The following is a 23,574-nucleotide window of genomic DNA, read 5'->3' on the forward strand; positions in this document are numbered from 1 at the left end:
GGCATCAAAAGGACAGCCAGCTATGAATGGTGATGGATTTATTTACCTGCTGTGAAAAAGAAGAGAGAAAACTTTTTCTTCCAATCTTCTTCATGATGTTCATAATTTCATCCCTCAATGATAAGGTCTTACTTGCCTTTGGATTAAGTTATATGTTCGAAAAGATGGTGATAGAACTAATAATGGTGAAACCATGTACATCTATAGTTGTTTTCAGAAGCCAAAACATCCATCTTTTTCTGCTTCCCTGAAAATTAAGTAGATGTAAGGGATTATCATGCTTGTTGAAAAGATGAGGAAGTTAAGACACAGTGAACTTTGTATGCTTTTCTTAAACTAAGTGGAAAATTATTGGTGGAGGTGGGAATGAACATTTCATCTCTGAACTAGTGACGCCTGTTTATTGAATGACTGTTATCAAATGAACGAGTATTGTTTTTAGTCACAGCTTTTAAGATACTAAAGCAGATGAACATTGCTCTTGGTGTAAAGTGAGAGTTTCCATTCCTGTAGGTAATTCTGTTCAGCGGAGGCACCCACCTGTCTCCTCTTTAGTTCAGGTCCTGCAGTGCCCGCGGTTGAAGCTTTCAGTTTGTGTGTGCCCGTTCTAGCTCCAGGCTTGAGAGCTAACTTTTGTTTTTCATGGAGACTGGATACAGAAAGAAGTTACATGAAATTAGGATGTAAAAGGAAATAATCACCAACTAGTATTTCAAGGTCTTTTTGTTTTTTTTTACTTTGTGGATTATTGTGTAGAAAAAGAGTATCCTTTGTTTCACTTGAATTTCTGTATTGGAAACATTAAAAAAGTTTAAAATAAAACTTTTAGTATACATTTTTGGGGGATTTGAAAAATCAAAATTAATAAAAATACAAAATGACAAAGGAATATATTCTTTGAAACTGATATGATGTTCTATGAGTGACACAATTAGAAAAAGTGTACATAATGTCTTGGGTAAGAAGTTAGCAGTTGGACTAACAATGCAGGGGACACAGGTTCGAGCCCTGGTCGGGGAAGATCCCACATGCCGCGGAGCAACTAAGCCCGTGCATCACAACTACTGAGCTTGCGCTCTAGAGCCCTTGAGCTGCAACTGCTGAGCCTGCGTGCCACAGCTACTGAAGCAAACGCGCCTAGAACCTGTGCTCCACAGCAAGAGAAGCCACCGCAATGAGAAGCCTGTGCACTGCAACGAAGAGTAGTAGCCCCCGCTAGCAGCAACTAGAGAAAGTCCGGACGCAGCAGTGAAGACCCAACGCAGCAAAAAAAAAAAAAAAAAAAAAAAAAAAAGTTAGCAGTTTCTTTTCTTTTTTATAAATATATTTACTGCCTGATATTCTCTTATACTATTTGCAAATAAGTAAACTTGTGGGATCTGCAGTTTTATGTTTGTTAATTCTAGCTTTGGCCTGGAGACCTAGTATTCACGGATAGGGCCCAGTAACAACTCCCATCTATTTGGAACTCCTGTATTTGGCATATTCTTCCAGCAAAACAGCCTGTGAGCAGGCAAAATAGAGGGTTAAAAAAAAGAAATCATTAAAGAGGATTCACTTTACTCATAAGACATCTCTCAGATTCTGTTTACTCTTTAATTCAGATACAGTTCCAGCGGCTGATTATAACATTTCTAATCCTACAGCAAACAGAAAACTACAAATTAGAAGATAGAAATGGCCTGATATTGGCAGTTGCATGGATAATATTGAAAAGTGCCAGAGAACAGCTTGGTAGTAAAGGAAGAGGTAGACTAACTACTAATAGCAGATGTAAGAATGAAAGAAAAGCCTGTTGGTTTGGACTCTGCGCTGCCCTGACAGCATCACTTCATACATTCCCTTCCCCCTCCTCCCCTTCTTTCTTTTCTTTCTCCTTCCCGTCTTCCTATCTATTTACATTTTTATTGAAATGTAACGTGTATAGAAAAGTATGCATGCCATTAAATTATAAGTAAATAGCTCAGTGATTTACCTAAGTGAATACAGCCCTGACCCAGCACCAAAGCCAAGATGTAGACCATTGTCAGCAGCCAGAAACCCCCTCCTTCCTCCCCGCCAAGAGTAGCTTCCCTCCTGACTTCCGGGACTGCAGGTTACTTTTACCTTTTTTTTTTTTTTTTTTTTTTTGCGGTACGCGGGCCTCTCACTGTTGTGGCCTCTCCCGTTGCGGAGCACAGGCTCCGGATGCGCAGGCTCAGTGGCCATGGCTCACGGGCCTAGCTGCTCCACGGCATGTGGGATCTTCCTGGACCGGGGCACGAACCCGTGTCCCCTGTATCGGCAGGCGGACTCTCAACCACTGCGCCACCAGGGAAGCCCTACTTTTACCTTTTATTGAACTTTCTACCAGAAAAGTTGTATATCCTTGTGCCTGCCTGCTTTTGCTCAATGTTATGTTTGTGAGAATCATTCACGTTTTGTGCATAGCAACAGTTTGTTTATTCTCATTGCATTACAGTGTTCCACTTTATAAGAATGCCACAATTTATTCATGATGGACTCTTGAATAAATTCACTCTTGATGGACATTTGAGTTTTTTTCCAGTTTTTGGTTATTATGCAAAGTGCTGCTCTGAGCATTATTACGTATGTCTTCCGGTAAATGTGGGAATTTGGGATGTGTGTGTTGTGAGTTGGATTGGTGAGCTAGACTTAGTAGATAATGCCTTCCTTCAAAAGTGGTACCAGCATCTTATGAGAGTTTTGGCTGCCCCACATCCTTACAAACAGCTGGTATCATCTCTTTTTAATTTTAACCATTCTAGTGGATGTATAGTTGTATCACATTGTGGTTTTAATTTACATTTCCCAGAGTACCTTTTGTACCTTTTTATATGTTGATTGGCCTTTGTTTTTCTTTTGTGAAGTACTAGTTCAGGGTTTTTGCTCATGGAGTTTCTGCCCAGTATGTTATCCCAAGTTACAGATTTTAGTACTTGGCGGGTAAACTTACCTTATTTGTTTAGAAAGCTAAGCTAACCAGACAAACTCGTTCATCAGTGTTTCTGTATAATAAATGAAATAAATGGGTGAAGGGATTGGAAACATCTTTTTTTTTTTTAAGTGAAAGTGAGTTTATTCAGAGATACACATTCCATAGGCAGAATGTGGTCCATCTCAGAAGGTGAGAGCAGCCCAGGGGTATAGGGTTGTTAGCTTTTATGGGCTGGGTTATTTCATAGGCTAACAAGTGGGAGGATTATTCCACCTATTTTGGGGAAGGGGCGGGGATTTCCAGGAATTGGGCCACTGCCCACATTTTGCCCCTTTATGATCAGCTTCTGGACTGGCACCTGTGGGTGTGTCGTTTAGCATATGCTAATATATTATGATGAGCATATACTGAGGTTCAAGGTCTCCTGGAAGTCGAATCTTACAACCATCTTGGGCCTAGTCGGTTCTAACCAGTTTTTGTAGTATCCTGTTTGATTAGAAACATTTTGAACTTGTAAACACCGTAGTCTGGATCTGTGAAACTGTGTCCCTAAAAAAAACAGCTTTAACACAACATTCGAAACCATACAGAATGTGGCCTCTGTGCTTACCATAAAAGTAGAGTACCTTGTTATGTGGTATTGCCCAGTGACTGATGGAAATGTGCATTTGGAAGGTATGAGTTGGAGACCAGGCTCTCTTATTTGTGAGTTATTTGATTCGGAGAATTTAGAAAATCATCTGTAATAGATCTCTTGTTTTTTTCATTAGTATTAAAATGGCTGTAAAACCTAATTCATTAGAGGTATTATGGGAGACAGATGAGGTGGTATTTATAAAACCTTGCTCAGAACTGTAAATGGCTATACATATTTTAGTTATTTTTTTATTGTTGTTGTGTTCTAAACATATCTTACTTTTGAGTTGAATTTCCAACACTGAGAGCAGTTCCTGACATAGTAATAGGTGCTTGTTTGCTGAATGAATGAACAACACACTTAAGCACCCTTTTTGAGCTGTTAACTCTGCATGCTTCGAACTGTGTTTTACATTTTTTCTCTAGAACTTTTACTTTTTATTGCTAAAGCTGAGTTGGGAACAGGGTTTATTAAACATCAGCTTGAAAAATTGAGTCTAGTAGCCAGCAGCTTGAGATCACCCGTTTCACTATGTAGCTCATATCAAATTTATGCCTCCAAATAACACACACAGGACCTGGAGAATCCTTGAAAATGATTATAGTGCTCTTTACCCCATGGGTGAGCCCCCAGAGCTTACACATGGAATATTTTTTGCTTCTATAAATAGAATGCTGGCCAACAATTTCCAGATTTAAAATCTTGTAGTGGGTTTTCCAGTGCTGATACCTTGGAAACCATGTTTCGTGAAAAATGGAATATTTAAAGATGAATAACAGCTGAAAACTGGAGCTTGTAGAGAGCCCTTTCAGCTTACTATGGTTAAGTTGGTTCTTGGATATGTTGATTCTATTATCAGAAGCAAACATGCAGCATATACCTTATGAACATTTGTGTAAAATAGCGATTCTTAATCCCTTGAAAGGTCTGATTCTCAACTTTGGTTTGACTTTCTGATCCTCCTTTTTCTTCATATGAAAAGGAGTTTAGTGCCCTGTATTTATATTTAAATGAAATAGAATGAAAATTTGTATGATTTTTTTTTTTGGAAAATTACATGATAAACAACAGTAGGTATCCCTTTGCAAAATCAGTCTTGCCGCAGAAGAAACTTGGACTTTGATATGGAAATCTAATTAGATTTTCTTACCCAAAGACTGATTTTTTTCCCTTTTTTCTTATATTTGAGTTTTTTGTCTTTTCTTTTGAGAGCTGGTGGTGGTAGTGTTGGTTGGTTGGCTTTTATCATTTAAGTGTAACTGTTTTGTGGTACTCAGATTACTGAGTATCTAACATGTATTGCTTCAAAATAACATGTCAGTGTACATTTTATGAGGACGTTTACATTTTAGGTAGCATCTCTCGTATGTATTTGACCCGAATGTGGCTGCTTTAGGGTGATTTACTGGACAAATGGAATCATCTGGAATAGTAGACAACTTTTGTTTTCTTGTTACAGATATAATGCTATGGAAAATTGAAATAAATACAAAGGGTAATTATAGTGAGTCTTGTTAAACTACTGTTTTAAAAATAGTGAATTTCAGAAAACCTCATCTTCTGTTCTGGGTGATTTCATTCCTGTGAGAAGTTAAAGTGGGTCCTTTAAAAACAAAAGCACCCAGTCATGTCTGGTTATTGCTGTGTTAAAAGCTGTAAGCAGGACTCCTTCCTTTGGTGTCTACTCAGCACATGTGACTTTAAAAAAGAAATTGAGGCTATGGATTTAGGGAAGAACAACTATTTAAAGAATAGGATTGTGACAACTATAGTATCTAAACTGATATCCCATGAGAGTGGAGTGAGATTAGCTCTTCCATATCTCCTGCTTTTCAGCATGGAAATCTGTTGGTCTCTATGGCCTGATGGGGAGATTCCTAATGTCTTTAACACAAACCAGGCTTTGGTACTTTCTACCCCACAATGATCATGAATGAAGTTCTGAAAGTGTTATTTGTGAAACATGTTTGTTCTGAGTGAGGACTGAGTGAGATCATCAGCCTGGAAGTTTGACTGTATCTTGAGTGTTGATGGCTGCCCTCCTCAAACCCTCCCCTTGCGTGTTGCATGTTGACTGCAGTTGCCGTGAGACCTCCCAGCAGAACTGCTTCAGAAATGCCTTCATTCCTTTGACCTCTGGAGACTGTGTCCTTAGGAATGTGAGATGAGCACTCATGATGTTAGCAGAGAGTAGGGCCTCATGTTAGGAGCTGGCTAAAGTACTGATTACAATCACCTTTAGAAAATTGCTGAGCGTTAACAGATTGAGAAGAAACACACAGCTCACACGTTTGCAGTTTTACAAGTTGAACTCCTTTGCCAGGGAAATGAGAGAAGGTGGATAGGAAGTGTCTCAAAAGATTTAGATAAATGAGATCAGATAATTTCCCTTGAAAAGTACATTAAGAGATGAAACTAAAACACCCATCCAGAAACATCAGAAGAAAATATATTTCAAGCACTCCCACTTTTTCCTGCCAAAACATTAGGCAGTGAATTGTACACTCTATTTGATCACTTTATTGCTTACTGCTCTGCACTGCCCTGTTTCATATGGGTTCATGTTGTCTTTCTACACTTTCTGCTTCCTCACTCTAAGAATTGTGTCAGGGTATCTTTTGTGGTCCTCACAGTGGATAGCATATTTTATAGTGAAAATACTTATTTAGTGGAATTATAATTAGTTACTTAAAAAATCTGGACAGACCAATCAGAGATGCCCAGTCATTACACTCAAATTAATCTAAAGTCTATTTCTTCTCGAGAAATTCCTCCAGTGTAGTAGCTCTGATCATTGCTGTTAGGTCTTTCAAATACTTCTTGTGAAATTCGTTGTCATGAAGTTTGGAATCTGGTAACTTTGGGGATGAAACTTTTGTAATTAGGGTTGTGATGTTTTATAGTTCCTTGGAAAAATTACCTAACCGTTCTATTTAGATAAGACTCTATTTTATCTGTTCTCTGAATTGGACACAGTTTTATGCACTAATTTTTTGAGATTAAAAATGAGTTGCTAGCACTTAAAAAAACTTTTTATTTTGAAATAATTGTAGGCTCACAGGAAGTTAGAAAAATATAGTCCAGTTTTTACATAGCTTTGACCCAGCTTCCCCCAGTGAGCACTACTTTTAAGATTTCTAAAGAGGCATTTACCTAAAAAAAAGTTTAAAAGGAATTATAATTTTTTTTTTTTTTTTTTTTTGCGGTACATGGGCCTCTCACTGTTGTGGCCTCTCCCATTGCGGAGCACAGGCTCCGGATGCGCAGGCCCAGCAGCCATGGCTCACGGGCCCAGCCTCACCGCGGCATTTGGGATCTTCCTGGACCGGGGCACGAACCCGCGTCCCCTGCATCGGCAGGTGGACTCTCAACCACTGCGCCACCAGGGAAGCCCAGGAATTGTAATTTTGTGCCTTCTCTGAAGAATATGTAGCAGATAGTATAAAAAAGGCAAAATTAGGCACATCTAGTACTTTCTGGGTTTCAATTGGCAAATCTGAGTGGGCATCTCCTGTGGTAGGCAAGGGGAGAGTCATTTATTCACTTATGTATTCACATCTGTGAATTTGGTGTTTGCCTCACTCTAATCATTCTTTTATATTGTACTGATCGTGTTGAACTAGGAGTTTTAAATCCAGATGTTGTTCTCATAAAATCTTTGGAAGATATAATACAAATATAAATGAGGAAAATAGGACTCCTCTGTGGTACTGCTGTTAGGGCACTGTGATAATACTGGGTTTTATGTAAAGGTGAGAGAATATCATTGCACTATGTATCTATGTGTTAGGTGTATATTATTTGCCTTATCATCTATGTGCCTTATAATATGTGTGAATGCATAATATACTGAGACATTTTAGAATAGATGTTTTACTTGTTATATATAGAATAGTATTTCCAGTGAAATCTCAATGTTCGATTATTTTTTGGTATATTGATAAATATTACATTTGAACACATACTATTTGAATTCAGTTATCACCTCTTAATAGGGGTCTTTTAATGTTGAATGTCTGTGTTCATCCTTATGAGCCTTACCTATATGACTCCCTCGAAGGTTTGGTCTTGCACCTCAAGACAGACATAACTGGGAAAGGTCTAGAGAAGTGCACTGCGTATCATGAGAATAGGGGGCTGTCTTCAGGAGAACAGATAGAAATTGACTTGAATGCTGTTATCTTGAACAATGAAGTCTGAAAGGAGACCTCACTTACGTCTGAGTCCAAGCCTAGGGAAAGTCATGAACACTCTGCCCCAAATCCAAGAACATCAGTGCTAGGAGGTCCACTTACAACTGAGAGAAATAGGTTTAGAGTTTAAATTTATGTAGTGGATATTTCTGTGAACAGCATTTTACCCTAAGAGGAGAAACTGGCTTCTAAAGAGGCACAGAACAAATCTTTATGTAGATTAAGTATTTATACAATGTAAAAGAGAATATAGATATGTTTGGTAAATAGACCTCTTTGGACAGTATTCTCTCTTGACCCAGAGCTCTCTCACAGCACTTTGTTCGAGTCACCTATCATTTTGTAGAATGGTTTCTTGCTTTTTGATGTCACTGTCAGGTGTCACTGAAGGGTGGTCTAAGGGATTGTGGGTCTGACCTCACATGATGTTTCCTGTAAAGTTTTACCTGCCTCAGCAGGTCTTATCTCAGCTCTTGACCTTGACCAGAAGGTACTAGTATAAGTGCATTGTTACACTTGAGGCTATAAAATGATCAAATCATTTAATACTCCCTGTAAAATTTCTCTAAATCAAGTCCACCCCTTGCTGCTGATAAAATAAAATTGGGTGTTTCTGAATTAAAACCAACACTTTTGGTTCAGGGTTCATTTGGGATAATTCCAGTACTCTGAAAGAGTTTGCTTTCCCAACTAAATGAAATTTATTTTGTAGGTTTAAAAATCGGTGTGTTAGATACCTTAGATGTAATATTATGTTCACAGATTAAATAGAGAGCTTAGAAAGCCCAATGCCATATATTTCTTTTCGACCCACAGCTTTTAGCTTCTGTGATGGAAGGACTCGGGTGTATGGGCTTGAATAACACAGTGTCTTTTATATAAAAACCAGAGCAGCAGAAAAAACCAGGCTAGAGTACGTGGCTCAGGCTTCAAGCAGGTTGCTGCTTGAATCGGGAGCTGGTGGAATAACTTCCTAGTCCTGTAGAGACAGTCAGGGTTCTAAGGTGGGTGTCCAGGGATAAGGGATCTATCAGGACCCTGACGATTTGGGGAGCAGTGATGGGATGGTGTGAATGCCTGAAGTAAGGGCAGTAGGTGCCATGGGTTGCAGTCTGTGGAATCAAGGGAGGGGAAATCATATTTTGAAGAGCCCATTTCTGGGAAATTGTGAATCTGTCTGCTTAAATTGCAGGAGTGATCTATTTATCTACTGTCATTAGAGTATGAAGCATTCACTTTAATTGAATTTTCTGATAACTGAAGCTTACCTAATTAAGCATCCAATTAAAATTGCTAGTGGGAAGCAGCCACATAGCACAGGGAGATCAGCTCGGTGCTTTGTGACCACCTAGACGGGTGGGATACGGAGGGTGGGAGGGAGATGCAAGAGGGAGGGGATATGGGGATATATGTATACATATAGCTGATTCACTTTTTTATACAGCATAAACTAACACACCATTGTAAAGCAATTATACTCCAATAAAGATGTTAAAATTGTCTTAAAATATGTTTCTGAATTGCACACACTTATCTCCTTTCTTAACAATCTATTGAATATAATTTTCCCTTTTGTTCATCTCTCATGGTCATTATATAGTTCAGTGATGCTCTTTGGGCTGGAGATGTGTGGAGCTATTGCTCCTGTGCCAAGTGTTCCCATATTGCTGTGCTTTATACATTCTTTTGCTTATCCTTTATGTTGTAAAGAGGGTGTCTTAGCTGTGTCTCAACAGGGATTGAGGATCTTGCTATTTGCTTATATGGTGGGCAGTGACCCCCAAAGTATCTGTTCTCATGAGTTGAACATATATGAGGAAATGCTGTTTTGACTAGAGGCCACGATGAGAGAGGGGAATGGAGGGTACTGTGCCCTAGGAAGGAGGCCTTAGCCATATTGAGAGAGAGAGACTGTAAGACAAAGCCGAAGGACCCATTTTCATGAGGTGGTCTGAGAAGTGTGGGCCGGGAGAGGGCTGCTTCAGGATCCAGGTAGCAGAGTGTAGCTCTGGGGTGATGGTGCCTGAGGCAGTAGCTGTGGGCTTCAGTGCCTTGAAGGTTTAAAGCATTAGGACACCCGGAGAGAGCATCCTGGGCAGAAAAGTGGCATTCTCCAGTAGTCACTGGCCTTCAGTGAAGAGGCCCAAATAGAAGGTCATGAAAGGACTGGTGGTGAGCACGACTGATAGACTCCAGAAATGAGAGAAGGTTGCTGAGATCCAACAGTCCTGTGGCAAATTTTGGTTATTGTTACCAAGACCTCTTTGTACCTGCAGGTATTGAGGCTTGTGGAAACTCCCATTGAGCTTGTTTTCTGAATCTGCATTACTGTCAGGATTTCAATGTGCTGTTTATGAGCACAGACGCTGGAGCCAGAGTGCCTGGGCTTGAGCCCTGCCTCCAGGACGGTCTTAGGTTGGGTTCCCTGGGAAACGGGTTCTGATTGGGCAGGAAGTTTATTGGGGCTTGCGCTGAGGTATAATACCTGTGAGGGAGTGAAGGAAGTTAGATTGGGCACAAGGAGGAGTTGAAGTCGATTCGATGGTAGCAAAGGCTTCTGCTGATGCCCTCAGGAGCTCTGGAGCAGAGGAGACCCTTCAGAGTTGCCTCTTCTTGAGGTAAGGGAGCCAGGCCTTTTTACCCCATGTCAACCAGTCGTGAGATGTGGGCTGCCCTTGGCCAGGGCACTGATTTTGAATCAGGTGGCTCTCCAGAGCAAGACTGAGCTGGGCGTTGTCAGTCACCCAACATTCCCACGGGGAAGCCCCTCCTTTATGAGGGGAGATCTGGGTGATACAGCATGGCCCCCAGATCCTTAGTGCTCCAGCTCTTCATCTGAATCCACCTCCTTTAAGTCCTAGGCTTTCAGTAAGTTAATATATGTGAAATGCTTAGAAAAGTTTGTAGCACATAGTATGATTTAGGTGTTCTTTACTATGATCATACCTGACTTCATCACCTCTACCTTTCCTTTATAATATGGTTCTTTTAATACAATTTGAGTTTGAAAGCTAATGCTCTCATTGTTAATTTTTTCTAATTTTCTTTGCAAGAGGAAAAAGTCTGACAATATCCTTGTAAGAACATTAATTTAGTGTACTATGTATTATGGTAGTATTCGCATTTTTAATTTTTACTGGAAGAAAGGTGCAAAAGAAATAATCACTGATGATGAAATTGGAAGGATTTGGGCATATGGTGAATGAAATTTTTAGGTAGGGGTGTGTGTGTGTCATTTTTAGCCTCCCTCAGAGTAACTTAGGTGAGGACCTTCCAAGTTTATGGGACATGGACCCGCCTCTGCTGTTGCGTTGGGGAGTGGTAGGATACAGCAGTTCATGGCCAGGTGATAGTGTCCGTCTCAGAAGGTCCCCAGAGTCTTGATCTTTGTCTTTCCTGTCACTCTGGTTCTAGATCTGAACATTACAACACAATCAGTAAATACAGCATTGCCAACTTAATTAAGTTGCTTCATTTCTTAAACATTTCAGAATCATTCTTTTCAACATTTCAGTATTTAAATTCCATAAATATAGAGCGGGTCACCTGGAGTGTTTTAGAAATTTGGTTTTGATTCAAAGTAATGTTCTCATGGAGGCTCGGTCCCTGCCAATTCATTTCTCATTCACTTGGGGACATGGCTAATTCCTTTGGGCAGTTTCTATCTCCTTCGTATTTGTATGGATGGAAAACGTTTCATTTGAAATGACTTACTTGATTGACCCCCTACGCACCAGGCAACTATATCATAGTAAGTTGTTTATTTTGCCCTGTTAACGTTAAAGCAGTGATAGTTAATTATGTGTGCCACAAAACACTTCTTTAAAACATAAAGTTTGTCTCTTTCTTCTCTTTGCACCAATAGTCCATTATTGGCATATCCTAATAAAGCCAGCAGAGCAGAGGAGGAACTACTGTGATACTTCCTTTCATGGAATTCTTTTAAAAAAAGACCTTCCTTGGATTCATTTTCTTCCTTAGTTTTAAGTTGCTTGTAGCTATTCTCAATTTCTTTTAAAGAAATGAGAATATTTGGAGTAAACCATGAAAAATAATTTATCTACATATTTATTATACAGTGAACCATAGATGATGAAGATTATATGGAATACATAGTAAATATCAAGCCCAGTCAATGAGAAAATTTATCTTAGCTGCTTTGGTGTTACCTTATATTTGGGTTGAGCAGTGCGTTGTGGGTTCCATGCAGAATTCCATAGTTAGTTTTGTTATGTGAGCCGGGAGCCTTATGGAGAATCTCACTTCAGCAACCAGCAAGGTTTTTTTTTTTCCCTATTGAGATTAGGAATGTCAAGTACATTTAAGATTTTACTTCCACGTTTTTTTTTTGTTTGTTTTTATTTTTGGGGGAGGTGAATATTGATAAAAGATTTAAGGTTGACTAATAGATGTGTAAAAGGTATTACTGTTCAAAGTGGTGAAAACTCATCTCATAATAAGCCCTTTCTAAAACCAAAGATGACTTTTAAAACTGTGCATTTTGGGGATTAAAATACATAAACCCTCTTTTCAGAGAAATGTTGAGCTCCATGTAATGGAAACAAGTCTCATATCCAAGAAGATTATGTCAGTACAGAATTTAATTCTCTAAAACATGAAATTATGACATTTGTATATATGGTCTTTCAATGTGTAGGAGACATGAAGTAAAAAATGAATATTTTGGACAAAATTATTTATTGTTTCCAAAATGGACATGGGTAAGAGTGATTGTATCTTGTATATTGTCTATTTAATCCCAGACCAACCACAATTACCATGTGATTGCTTTGCAGAGCGTGGCCTGCTACTGACTCTAGAAGCCACTTCATGCCTCCTCTTTTTTTTTTTTTAGCATGAATGCAGGCGGATTTTTATGTGGGTTTTAGTTATAGTCTGGTGAAAAAAAATTCTCAATCTTGGGCCATTGTTTTGAGTTTTAAAATGAATAAATTAAAACCAGAATATATTGTAGATAAGAAGGAAAAATTGTCTAACAAAACCCAATTTTTTATTTAAATAGAAGGACATTACTTTCATATAGAGTATTACTCAAGGTTAACCAATTCTTAGCTTGTCCATCTAAGTTTATATGTGTAGTACAGTCATGGACATTAAATGTTTGCTTAAATGATCACTAATACAGTAGAAATACATTAAACTAGACTTTACTCTCAGAGTTTTACATATGAAATCTTTAGTAAAATCACTATTATATTACTTAAATAAAAGATAGAAGAGGAAGGATACATAATAAGCATCTCACTGTGAATTCCAGTGAAACCACATTATTAGAATTTACATTTTTTTTGAAAATTAAGGGCTAGTTTTTACTCAGTGATACTCAAAGGTTAACCAAAAGGAAAAGGAAGGTTCCAGATGGGTGTCAGCTGTTTGGTCTAATGGTCTAAATGAAATGGGGAAAAAAATGAAAAAGAAATCATGGGCTTAGACTAATGGTTCAGTTTCCAGCTGTAAACCTGGTGAGTTCGCTTTAAGTGCGGTTTGCTGCAAATTGATGATGGTTTTTAGCACTTAGCTTCTTATCTCCAAAGCACTTTCCAAATGTTGAATAATTAATTGCCACAACCCCTGTGTGGGGGGTAGAATCGCAGGCATGACTCTCTGTTTACCAGGAAACCATTATGGCAGAGTCTGTAAATGTTGATTTTTATTTTTAGAGGTTTCTGTGCTTTCCAAGGTGACCAGCTTTTTAAATGCTGTCCTGGTTTCCAATCACAGGGTCATGGGAAAAGTAATCAAGGATGTTGAGTACTTGAAAACTTTTTCTTCTCATTGTTCCCATTGTTTTCATCTCACTTCTGCCTGCTCATCATTTTGGAATACAATTTTTTTTGTAAAAAAAAGAAAAATGTAATAGTAAGTATCAGTAAGTTTAGTCTCTGAAATTAGTACACTCTCATCTCATATGGCAAATTCAAAATTTGGGAAACCTGGTGGAGCAATGGGAACAAATCTAAGTGGCAAAAAAGTCACATTCTGAAAACAGTTTTAATAAATTAATGAATCTTTCAAACAGTAGTTTTTATAACTTTAACTTAACCTTGGAGTATGTATATATATTGAATAGTGTATTATAGACAGTTGAGCTATGTGACATATATAGAAGATAAACATTAAAAAATTAGAGCACAAGAAAGAAGATAAGAGGCTAATTTAGTATAGAATGAAATGGATAACTGAACACTGGCGTTAATAAATCTGAAAGGAGCTTGAGAAGAGGGACGTCTTAAGTGAAGGTGCAATATGACCAATATGACAAGAGCCTTGAGGAGGGTGGGTGGCTTCCGGTGGCAACCACGGCTTACCAGATGACAATACCTACATTAGCCAGACTGATTCCTGGCTCGTTTGTGTTGCCAGCCTCAGGATGTCTACTGATTAGCTCTCTGGAGAGATGCAGCATGAAGTCACTGTGGCAGACGCAGGAGGCTATCCATCCCTCAGGTTCTCAGCCTTTGAAATAGAAAAAGAGCCAGGGCCTTCCCTTAAGAGCAGTTAACTAAACTGTTTATGTTTTGAGAAACTGACCAGATAACAAAGAGAATCCTGTGGTAATTGTCTCTGATAAGTGCTGAGTTTCTTTGCGTATGATGAACACCTTTAAAGGCAGCCAGAGTTCGATTCTTCATGTCGTTTCAAGGAGATAAAGTCCTAGAAATCTTAGAAGTGTCTGCTTACACTTGTCTACTGAATGCAGAGATAGGTTCTTAATTTGGAGGTCTGGGGTCCACAGTTGGACCTTAGGCTGGGGCTCATGAACCCCCAGATATTGTATACAGAATTTGTATGTATATATGTTTTTGGAAGAGTGCATCCAAAGGATTCATGTGTTGCTAAAGCGGTGACATATACAAAATATTTTATATTTAATGTGGACTAGTGTCCCTTAACAATGTTTACTTAGTCCCCTACAAATAACAAAACAAAACATTAGTTTTTAGCTATCTACTTCCCCCCAAGTCTGGGTGGAAAGGAAATGAGAGCCCTTCAGCTCTAGGATATCACCTCTAAAACTCTAATGTTTTATGTTATCAGAAACATCAGAAAGTGCAATGATGCAATCAAAACCAGTGAACATGGTTATTTAACTACAGTGCATTAAATTTGGAAAGGTAGTGATCAAGTCCAGCTTATCTACAATCAGTCATGGGGCTTTCTTGCTATCAGATCTGAAGAAGGTATGCCCATAAGGATCGGCAGCTTTGACTGCATTTGTACTTTAGCTTACTTTCAGACATGAGGTACTTTGATAGCATTTTTGTGGGAAACTGCGCATTGAATATGTGATACCTATGGGAAGTAAGGGAATTCCTTGCCTCCCCCTGTGGGGTTCCTTTTATAAGCAATGTAGTTATTTTCCTGAATATTGGTAGATTAATTTAATTTTTGTAAATAAGATCATGTTTATGTGAAATTTTACAAATAAGATCTTGATTACCACTCATTAGGGGAAGCTTGATATTTAAAAGAATACTGCAATATAAGAGATTGGTAAATACTAGTGCAAAATAATACCAGAAAATTAGGGTTCTTTACTTGAGTTCAGAGTTGGCCTTTGCGGGGCAGGGGTTCAATAACCTCATGAAAATAGAGCACCATTTAAATTATATATTCATCTATCCATTTTATTTTGAGGTTATTATCTATAGCTTTCATCAGATTTTCAAAAGACCATGGCCCCAAAAGAGGTTAAGAATCACTCACTTATAATGTCAGAGTCTTATATGTGCTTGTCTAAAAAGAACGCTTCTATTTTGAAGATTTTGCTCAACTTCAGAAATTTAAAGAGGGGTCATTGATAAAGAATAAAATGGTATGACAAAATGGACCTCAAAAGGGTTTAGGGCTGCTGTGGTTTGAATGTTTGTGTCCCCCTCCAAATTCACATGTTGAAAACTTAATTCTCAAAGGTGATGGTATTAGTAGATGCGGCCTTTGGGAGGTGATTAGGTCATGAGGATGGAGCCCTTGTGAATGGGATTTGTGCTTTTGTAAGAGATTCCACAGAGCTCTGTAGTCCCTTCTGCCATGTGAGTATACAGTGAGAAGTCTGCAACCTGGAAGAGGGCTCGTACCTGACCATGCTGGTGCATGGACTGGTCTAGGACTTCTGGTCTCCAGAGCTGTGAACAAAAAATTTCAGTTGTCTATAAGCTTCTCATCTGTGATAATTTGTTATAGCAGCCCGAAGGGACTAAGGCTGAAAGTTATGGAGATTCATTACACAACATTGTACATATATTTAACACTACCGAACTGTACACTTAAAAATGGGTGGTTGGAAAATTTTGTTACATGTTTTTTGCCACAAGTAAAAAAAAAAAAAAAAATTAGGGCTGAGTTCAGTGCTTGATAAATATGTATTAGGTTTGACAAATACCTAAGAAGATAAGAAAGATCAAACCAGCGCCTCTCAATTAACTGAGGGCCTGGGATTGAATATGTGGGTTAAAAAAATCTATGGATAATACATGAAATCTCATTATGATCAATAGTTGGAACAGTTTCACGCATGAAATGCACATTCATTTTGATTCTGTATATATAAAAAAAGGAGAGAGTGGTTTCTTACTCTATTGATTGGTTTGGGTTTTATTTCTTGGTTTAGGTTTTATTTCCTCTATGATGGCTATCTATTGGAGGCATATCATGCAGTGCTTAAGTATTCAGGCCCTGGCAGCAGACCAAATGGTCATTTTGTTTTGCCATTTATGACTGTGGTCTTGGGCAAGTCAATTAACAGCATCCTTGTGCCCCTCATCTGTAAAATAAGCATAACAATAGTACTGATCTCATAGGGTAGCTGTGGAAAATCAAATGCTCTAGCATATATTGACAGCGGTGCCTGTCTCATGGCAAGGACTTAATAATTGTTAGTTTATTACGACTTTTGGAGTGATGCCTACCAATAAGATAGATAAGATACTGCAGGCTGAAAGGACAGCAAGAAGAAATGAGATGTTGGCTGTGCTCCAAATGCTATAATCTTCCCTTGAATAAATGAGAGTTGATGGTTTATGTTATTGACACTGGTGTGAAGTCTCTCGGAGAGTTTCATTTGATTTAATATGTCTAGACACATGGGTCTTCCAAACAATATTTCTGAGCTTATTAATTCAGAGGTATAAAAATTTTAAAAATCTGTAACCATGTGTGAGGATAAAGTTTTAGGATATGTTTCCATAACCTTAAAGAAAACTATGCCTATAGGTACATATTAGTGTTGCTTTTAAAACTAAATATGATTTCACATCATTTCACACACACATAAACTAAACAAAGGTCACAGACGGTAAAATGAATTTTAAAATGTTGAGATCAGATCATTTAGTGAATAAACTTAATTTTCGGGACTTCCCTGGTGATCCAGTGGTTAAGACTTCACGCTTCCAATGCAGGGGTCCCGGGTTCAATCCCTGGTCAGGGAACTAGATCCCGAATGCCGCAACTAAGAGCCCGCATGCTGCAAGTAAGACCCGGTGCAGCCAAGTACATAAATAAATAAAATTTTAAAAAACAATTTAAGTTTCATCTTTCTGTAGTGGTAAAAGAAGCTCTGGAAGTGGGAGAGTGATGCAGAATTTGCTACTTCAAATTCTTCTTTATGAATCACTTCATAGTCTTCCAAACATCTTTGTATTTTTTTTTTTTTTGCGGTACGCGGGCCTCTCACTGTTGTGGCCTCTCCCGTTGTGGAGCACAGGCTTCGGACGCGCAGGCTTAGCGGCCATGGCTCACGGGCCCAGCCGCTCCTCAGCATGTGGGATTTTCCCGGACCGGGGCATGAACCTTTGTCCCCTGCATCGGCAGGTGGACTCTCAACCACTGCGCCACCAGGGAAGCCCAGGAAACCTTTTCTTATGGGTTATTTCTCACTAAAGAATGTATTATTTGATCTCTCTCTTTTTCTGCCTCTTTCCTTCTACTCCTCATCCACACCCCAAGTAGAAGCTTAGGGAAATTAACCCAACTGAGGAGAATGCTTTCTTCTTGCTACTGGGAATCCTGTGTATGTAGACAAAAAGGATGAAGCAATATCTCTTGTTATTCTTGAACAAGTATATTTCTTGGAGTTTGAAGCTATGCAGAATTATCTGGTAATAAGCTTAGTAGGCTCTACCTTAGTAGGCTATAATCTCCTCTATGACGTGGTTGTATATTTTTCATTTTTTGTGTCACCAGTCCCTGGGTTGGACTACCACAGAGTAGGTTCTCAATAAAAAGTTAAGTGAGCTGAACTGGAGGTGTACAGCCACAGTAACAAAGTCGAAAAGTGAAAAAGAAAGAGTGCTGGATAATCAAAGTTCCAAAGAATTGTTTAAAAAATCTGAACAGACTTCCAGCTAAATGTACTACAAAGAAAAGTCACATTCAGAATGTTTTTCTTTGTAATTTATCTTGGGAACATTTATTCATTTGCAGATCTGTGTAGTTTTTAGATTGCTTTCAAATACTACCTTTGTATGCCAGGGTGACTGCATCATACACTTTTACCACAAAAGCACCTTCATAAAACAGTTTCTCATTTCATAATCAGCTTCCCTCTTTTCCTTTGCTTGCTCCTACAGATTTTGGGCTTTGGTTGGTGACTGTAAAAGGATTTATAATTTTTATTTGTTTTAACAAGATAAAGACATAGTGATAGTCTTACGATTTTATACCGTGGTGAATTTAAATCTGTCATTACTGTGCTTTATTTAAAATACAGAAGTTTTTATAGACTGCCTCTGAAACGCCAAACAATTTGCAAAATTAAAACATAGAAATGGTAAATGATAGCTTACACCATTCCTGAGGTACTTTCATCAGGTAGATAGAAAGACATTTTGGGTCTATAACAGATTTCTGTTGTATTTCTCTCCATATTATTAAGAATATACTGGCACAAAATAGCAGTGACCTTAATGTTGCTGCATTTGGAAGTTTTAAAAACATGTGGGTTTAACACAAGTTCCTGATAAATGTGGGCATGAACCTGAAGAGTTGCGCCCCTGCCCTCATCAGGCAGACAGACCTTTACAAATCAATGTCTCTTGCTCAGAAGGTGGAACATTTGTCAATTTAAACCTGCATAGGTTGGGAGTAAACACACACTGGTATTATATCTCTAGAATTTATCTGATGCTTTTTTGTGTGTGTGTGAAGAGCTTCATGGATCTTTTCAGAGCCACATAGCATTCTTAGGCCTGAGGTTGTACAAAAGTGACCTTTGTCTCTTAAAGCTGAGGAAATAGATACAAAGAAAGCAGAGGCTTGTGTGGAGTTATCCAAGTCAGGGGTTGTGAGACTTAACAACCAGCTTCATGGATGTGATGACTGCAGTGCTACATCACCAAGGAAGTCAGCCAACTGTCAGGATGTCTCATGGGCCATTTACAGAGACAACTTAGATGCCATCTAAGAAAAATCTAACCTTCCAACCTTTGCTTGTCCAAGTGTGTCTGCCCTCAGAAAGTCTGTCTTCCATCTGAAATAATTAATTCAGGCCTCATTCCAAAATTATCTAATTTCCCCCTGCAATTTTGAGGTCCATATCTCTATTCTTCTTCTCTGATTTGAAATACTTTGGTATTTTCTTAGTGTCCTATGCACTGCATTTGGTTTCTCACTTGGTTAGATTCGGGGTTATTTTCAATATAGTCACCCTACTGTGTTTAATCCCCAGGATAAGGAATGGATCTAAGCAAAATTGTACCTGGCTGGGAAAGCAGCAAGGAAGAGGCCCAGTCCTCTAGGGCTGGGCAGAAGGTGGGGTTGCCCTTGCTTGGAGCAGAAGGTGAATACCAGGGCTGACTTGCTGTGGTCTGGGGGTCTCACCAGAAATGAGAGAAAAGCCAGGAAGTCACTAAGACCAGAGTCGGGTTCCACAGGGCAGAGTTACATTGGGGTTGGAGAACTATGGGGAAAAAGTGAAAGTGTGAGGCAGAGGTTGAATCTAGGGGAATGAGGTGTTGGCCTATATTCTGAAATGATAATGATACTGCCTTTGTGTGTGTGTATGTGTGCACATGTGAATAGGGTACCAGGTGCAGTTTTGGGCAGGCCAGGTCACATTATGGAAACTGGGATGGGATAGATATTAGAGAGCCAAGCAGAGTGATTGCCATGAAGCCAAAACTCCTCTAGTGCTGGGGAAAGTTTTCTAAAAATGAGATCGGAGTATAAGGGCTGATGACATCTCAGACTAATGTATCATCCTACATGCACTGTGTTGCTGACTGGCATATAATTTGTACCTTCTTTTATTTTCATTACTAGTAGTAACCCTGAACTTTGTCTGGTAAAGGATTGGCCTGTGAGTACAGCTCCTGACATGTTATAAGGAGTTAGTAAAGCAGAAGTGGGGAAGTCTCTGTTCTTGTTTTTGGGATCCGCAGACACAAGAGAGCTCTGCTACCTGGGTGGTGGGCTTGAAGCCAGGGACCTCTTTTGCCACCACACAGGCCCATCTTACTGTGGAGAGCTGAGTTTTCACTGCACACTGGTTGCTCTTTATAAAGTCATTACCTTGGCTGTCCTTACGATGGGTATCGATAAATACAGTGAAAGATGAAAAGGTGAGACGGAAACCTCCCTCTTCTCTGCTCCCACTCAGGCTGCCCTCTCGCAATATCATTGTGATGGTTCAGTTGGCACTCATGCCTCAATTGTTTCTTTCTGTTTTAATTGAAGTGTAGTTGATTTACAAAATTGTGTTAGTTTCAGGTGTATAGCAAAGTGATTCAGTTATACATATATATATATTTTTCAGATTCTTTTCCGTTATAGGTTATTACAAGATATTGAATATAGTTCCCTGTGCTATATAATAAATCCTTGTTGTTTATTTTATATATTTTAGTGTGTATCTGTTAATCCCAAACTCCCCCTTTCCCCTTTGGTAGCCATAAGTTTGTTTTCTATGTCTGTAAGTCTGTTTCTGTTTTGTCAATGAATTCATTTGTATTTTTAGATTCCACATAGAAGTGATATCATATAATATGTGTCTTTTTCTGCCTGACTTACTTCACTTAGTATGCGTCAATCATTTCTTGTTTTTTTTTTTAATAAATATGTTTGTTTATTTACTTATGACTGTGTTGGGCCGTGATTGCTGTGTGCGGGCTTTCTCTAGTTGCGGCCAGCGGGGGCTACTCTTTGTTGCAGTGTGCGGACTTCTCATTGCAGTGTTTTCTCTTGTTGCGGAGCACGGGCTCTAGGCACACAGGCTTCAGTAGTTGTGGGTTGCAGGCTCTAGAGTGCAGGCTCAGTAGTTGTGGTGCACGGGCTTAGTTGCTCCGTAGCATGTGGGATCTTCCCGGACCAGGGCTAGAACCCGTGTCCCCTGCATTGGAAGATGGATTCTTAACCACTGCGCCACCAGGGAAGTTCCCTCAATCATTTCTTAATGTGGCGTCCAGGCACCCAGTTGCATCCCAGTACATTTTGTGAGTGGTCCATGTGCAGAACTGAACGGTGTGGGGCTCCCCCTTTGGCATTGACTGACCCTGTACTGAGGGATGTAGAAGTGCCTTCAGCTGTGGCCGCCTACCTAGGTTTACACAGCCTTGTATATAGTACTTCAGAAAGTGTGTCATCCTCAGCCTGGGATGACGCTGGCCAACAGCTGTTAGAAAAATAATGGCCCCATGGGGTAGAGAAGAGGATGGAGGGGGAGTGTTTATTTGCACTACTCCAGGGACATGGTGGACTTTCTGTTAGCATTTCCTGATCAAAAAGTTGGTGAAGCGATGGATTCATTTGCTAATGCTTTTGAACCTTTGTCACATCATAGAATGCTTAGTAAGTAATAATATTTGTATGGCACTCTGGGTAAGCAGTCTAGACATCTTGTGGATGGAGGTAACTGGCCTAGGCCCTGGCTGTGCCTGGCCCTGCCTGGAGTGAGGATGGACATCTTAGCCCACCTGGAACGTGATTCCGGTACACTGGCTGGGAACCGTCAGGATTCACAGTTGACACAGTGGCCGTCTTATCAATGAAATAAATTCTATACTAGGAGCTTGGATTATGATTTTGCTTTTGCTGTATTTCTTCACATGCTTAGAACTTCCTTTTCTCTGAACTGTCTTATCTCTAACCTAGTTAACCTATCTTATTAGCTATTAAGCATATTGAGAAATTAAACTGTGTGAACTCCTCAAGCACTTTGAAAATAATACTCTAGATGTTTACAGTGGTATCACAGAAATTTGGAAGTCATTTTGTCTGTCCTCCTGTGCTCTACTCAATCCTGTTGATTGTATACTAAAACTCACAGATGGGCTTGTTTTTTGCAGGGGTGGGGGGTATTCATTAATTTGCTCTTTACTGCTTTTCTTTTTTTGGTTTTCTGAGAACTTTGTGTTCTGGTCCTGTCCAAGGTGCAGATGGCTATGCTTTCAAAACAACGTATTGTCATAATAGCGCCCATTTAAAATCAATACATGCGCTCAGTTTCACTATATTCGGCATCATTTGTTTGGTCTCTGAGGAGCAGGTGATGTTCTTCCACTGATGCTCCAGGTCTGCTCCTCCAGTAGCCTCCATCTACCTCGAACCTTTCACTTGTCACTTAGGTGGGAGGACACAGCAAATGGACCCTGTGCTGGGCACTCTTACAGCCAGTGAGGGAGACCCTTGGTTTTCAAGTCAGACAGATCTGAGTGTGAATTTCCATTCTTCCTGTCTTAGGCTGTGCATTCTTGGGCCTTTCCCTTTATGGCTCTGAGACTAGGTTTCTTCCTAAGTAAAATGGAGCTTAAAGTCACTCTAGGGTTTGCGCATTGTTGTGAAGATCACAAAGTGAACCATCTATAGGGACCAGAACATAGTGGGTGCATAGCTAAGTGTACATATAATTACCATTATTGATAATTCTTTAGCGTCATACAGAGTCAGTAGTTTTAGTAACACAAGAAATTATTATTGCTTATCTACCAAGTCTGTCATTTCTATTTTAGGAAATCATTAATTTCAGAAAACTAGTTCTTACCAAAGCTATGTTAGTGAAGACCCCGGGATACATTTTTTCTTTGTTTTATTGCCTACATCCCTCTGTCACTTCTATTTTTTATTTTTCTTTTCTTCTGATTTTAAAAAAATTGGCATTTGGGGTAATTTTCAGCATTTTCCTAGTCACAAAAATTACATCAGCAGGTCTATGTTTCACAGGGCGACCACCTTTCAAAAATACTCTGCCGGCTTCCTAGTCCTCAGCCACATTCCCAGCGAGTCCTCTGAGTATTATCAACCAGTTGACAAATTGGACCTCTGGCATGTCAACAGGTACATGCCTGATGACCTCTTTCCTTGATGCCCCTGCACTTCACATAAGGTTTAGAAGAGGGAAACTCTCGCATGTTCCTGGCTCCCACCCTGGGACTCATAAGCTTAGAAGAGACTTTGGAAGAACTACCTGGCTATTCCCCATATTCCGTTCAGGGGAGGAGGCATGGCATGAGGGCACTGGAATCGGGCAGAGCTGGGTTTGAATTCCCTCTCTGCCAGTTGCTAGCAATGTGACCTTCATGAACTTGTGCCTGTCTGGGAAGAGTTAAGGACCTTGTTGCACAATAAAACTAGCTGCCTGGGTGGTCTGCAGCTCTATGCCCAGCACCTACCACGTAGTGTGCTTTTGTGTATGTTATCTTGTAGCTTACCCACAACTGAACAATGTAGTTATTACTAAACCCATTTTTCAGATGAGGAAATTGAGACTTAGAGAGTTAATAACTTGAATTACTTTATTTTATAAAGATTCTTTTTTTATTGGAGTATGGTTGATTTACAATCTTATATTA

At 39.4% G+C, this 23,574-nt stretch overlaps 1 protein-coding gene across 15 annotated transcripts in view; it reads left to right on the forward strand.

The window, feature by feature from the left end:
• The window catches only part of SLC4A4 (solute carrier family 4 member 4), a 350,242-nt gene that overhangs the window by 3,471 nt on the left and 323,197 nt on the right, over positions 1–23,574 (forward strand). For 5 of the 15 annotated variants that reach the window (XR_016393316.1, XR_016393317.1, XM_089912004.1 and 2 more), the window contains exon 1: positions 3,174–23,059. The exons of 1 other annotated variant lie outside the window; for it this stretch is intronic. Coding sequence is in view for 12 of the 14 variants with exons in the window: in XM_089912004.1 (XP_089768130.1) it covers positions 22,935–23,059 (125 nt within the window). In the remaining 2 variants the exon portion in view is untranslated. Of the gene's footprint in view, positions 1–3,171; positions 23,060–23,574 lie in introns of those variants that run through there. 9 more of the 15 variants (XM_089912006.1, XM_089912018.1, XM_089912019.1 and 6 more) reach the window with 4 other exon arrangements.

Source organism: Delphinapterus leucas, chromosome 5, assembly GCF_059928025.1.
Source record: "Delphinapterus leucas isolate spDelLeu-1000000601 "Yukka" chromosome 5, BTC_Dleu_Yukka2, whole genome shotgun sequence".
NCBI classification, from domain to species: domain Eukaryota; kingdom Metazoa; phylum Chordata; class Mammalia; order Artiodactyla; family Monodontidae; genus Delphinapterus; species Delphinapterus leucas.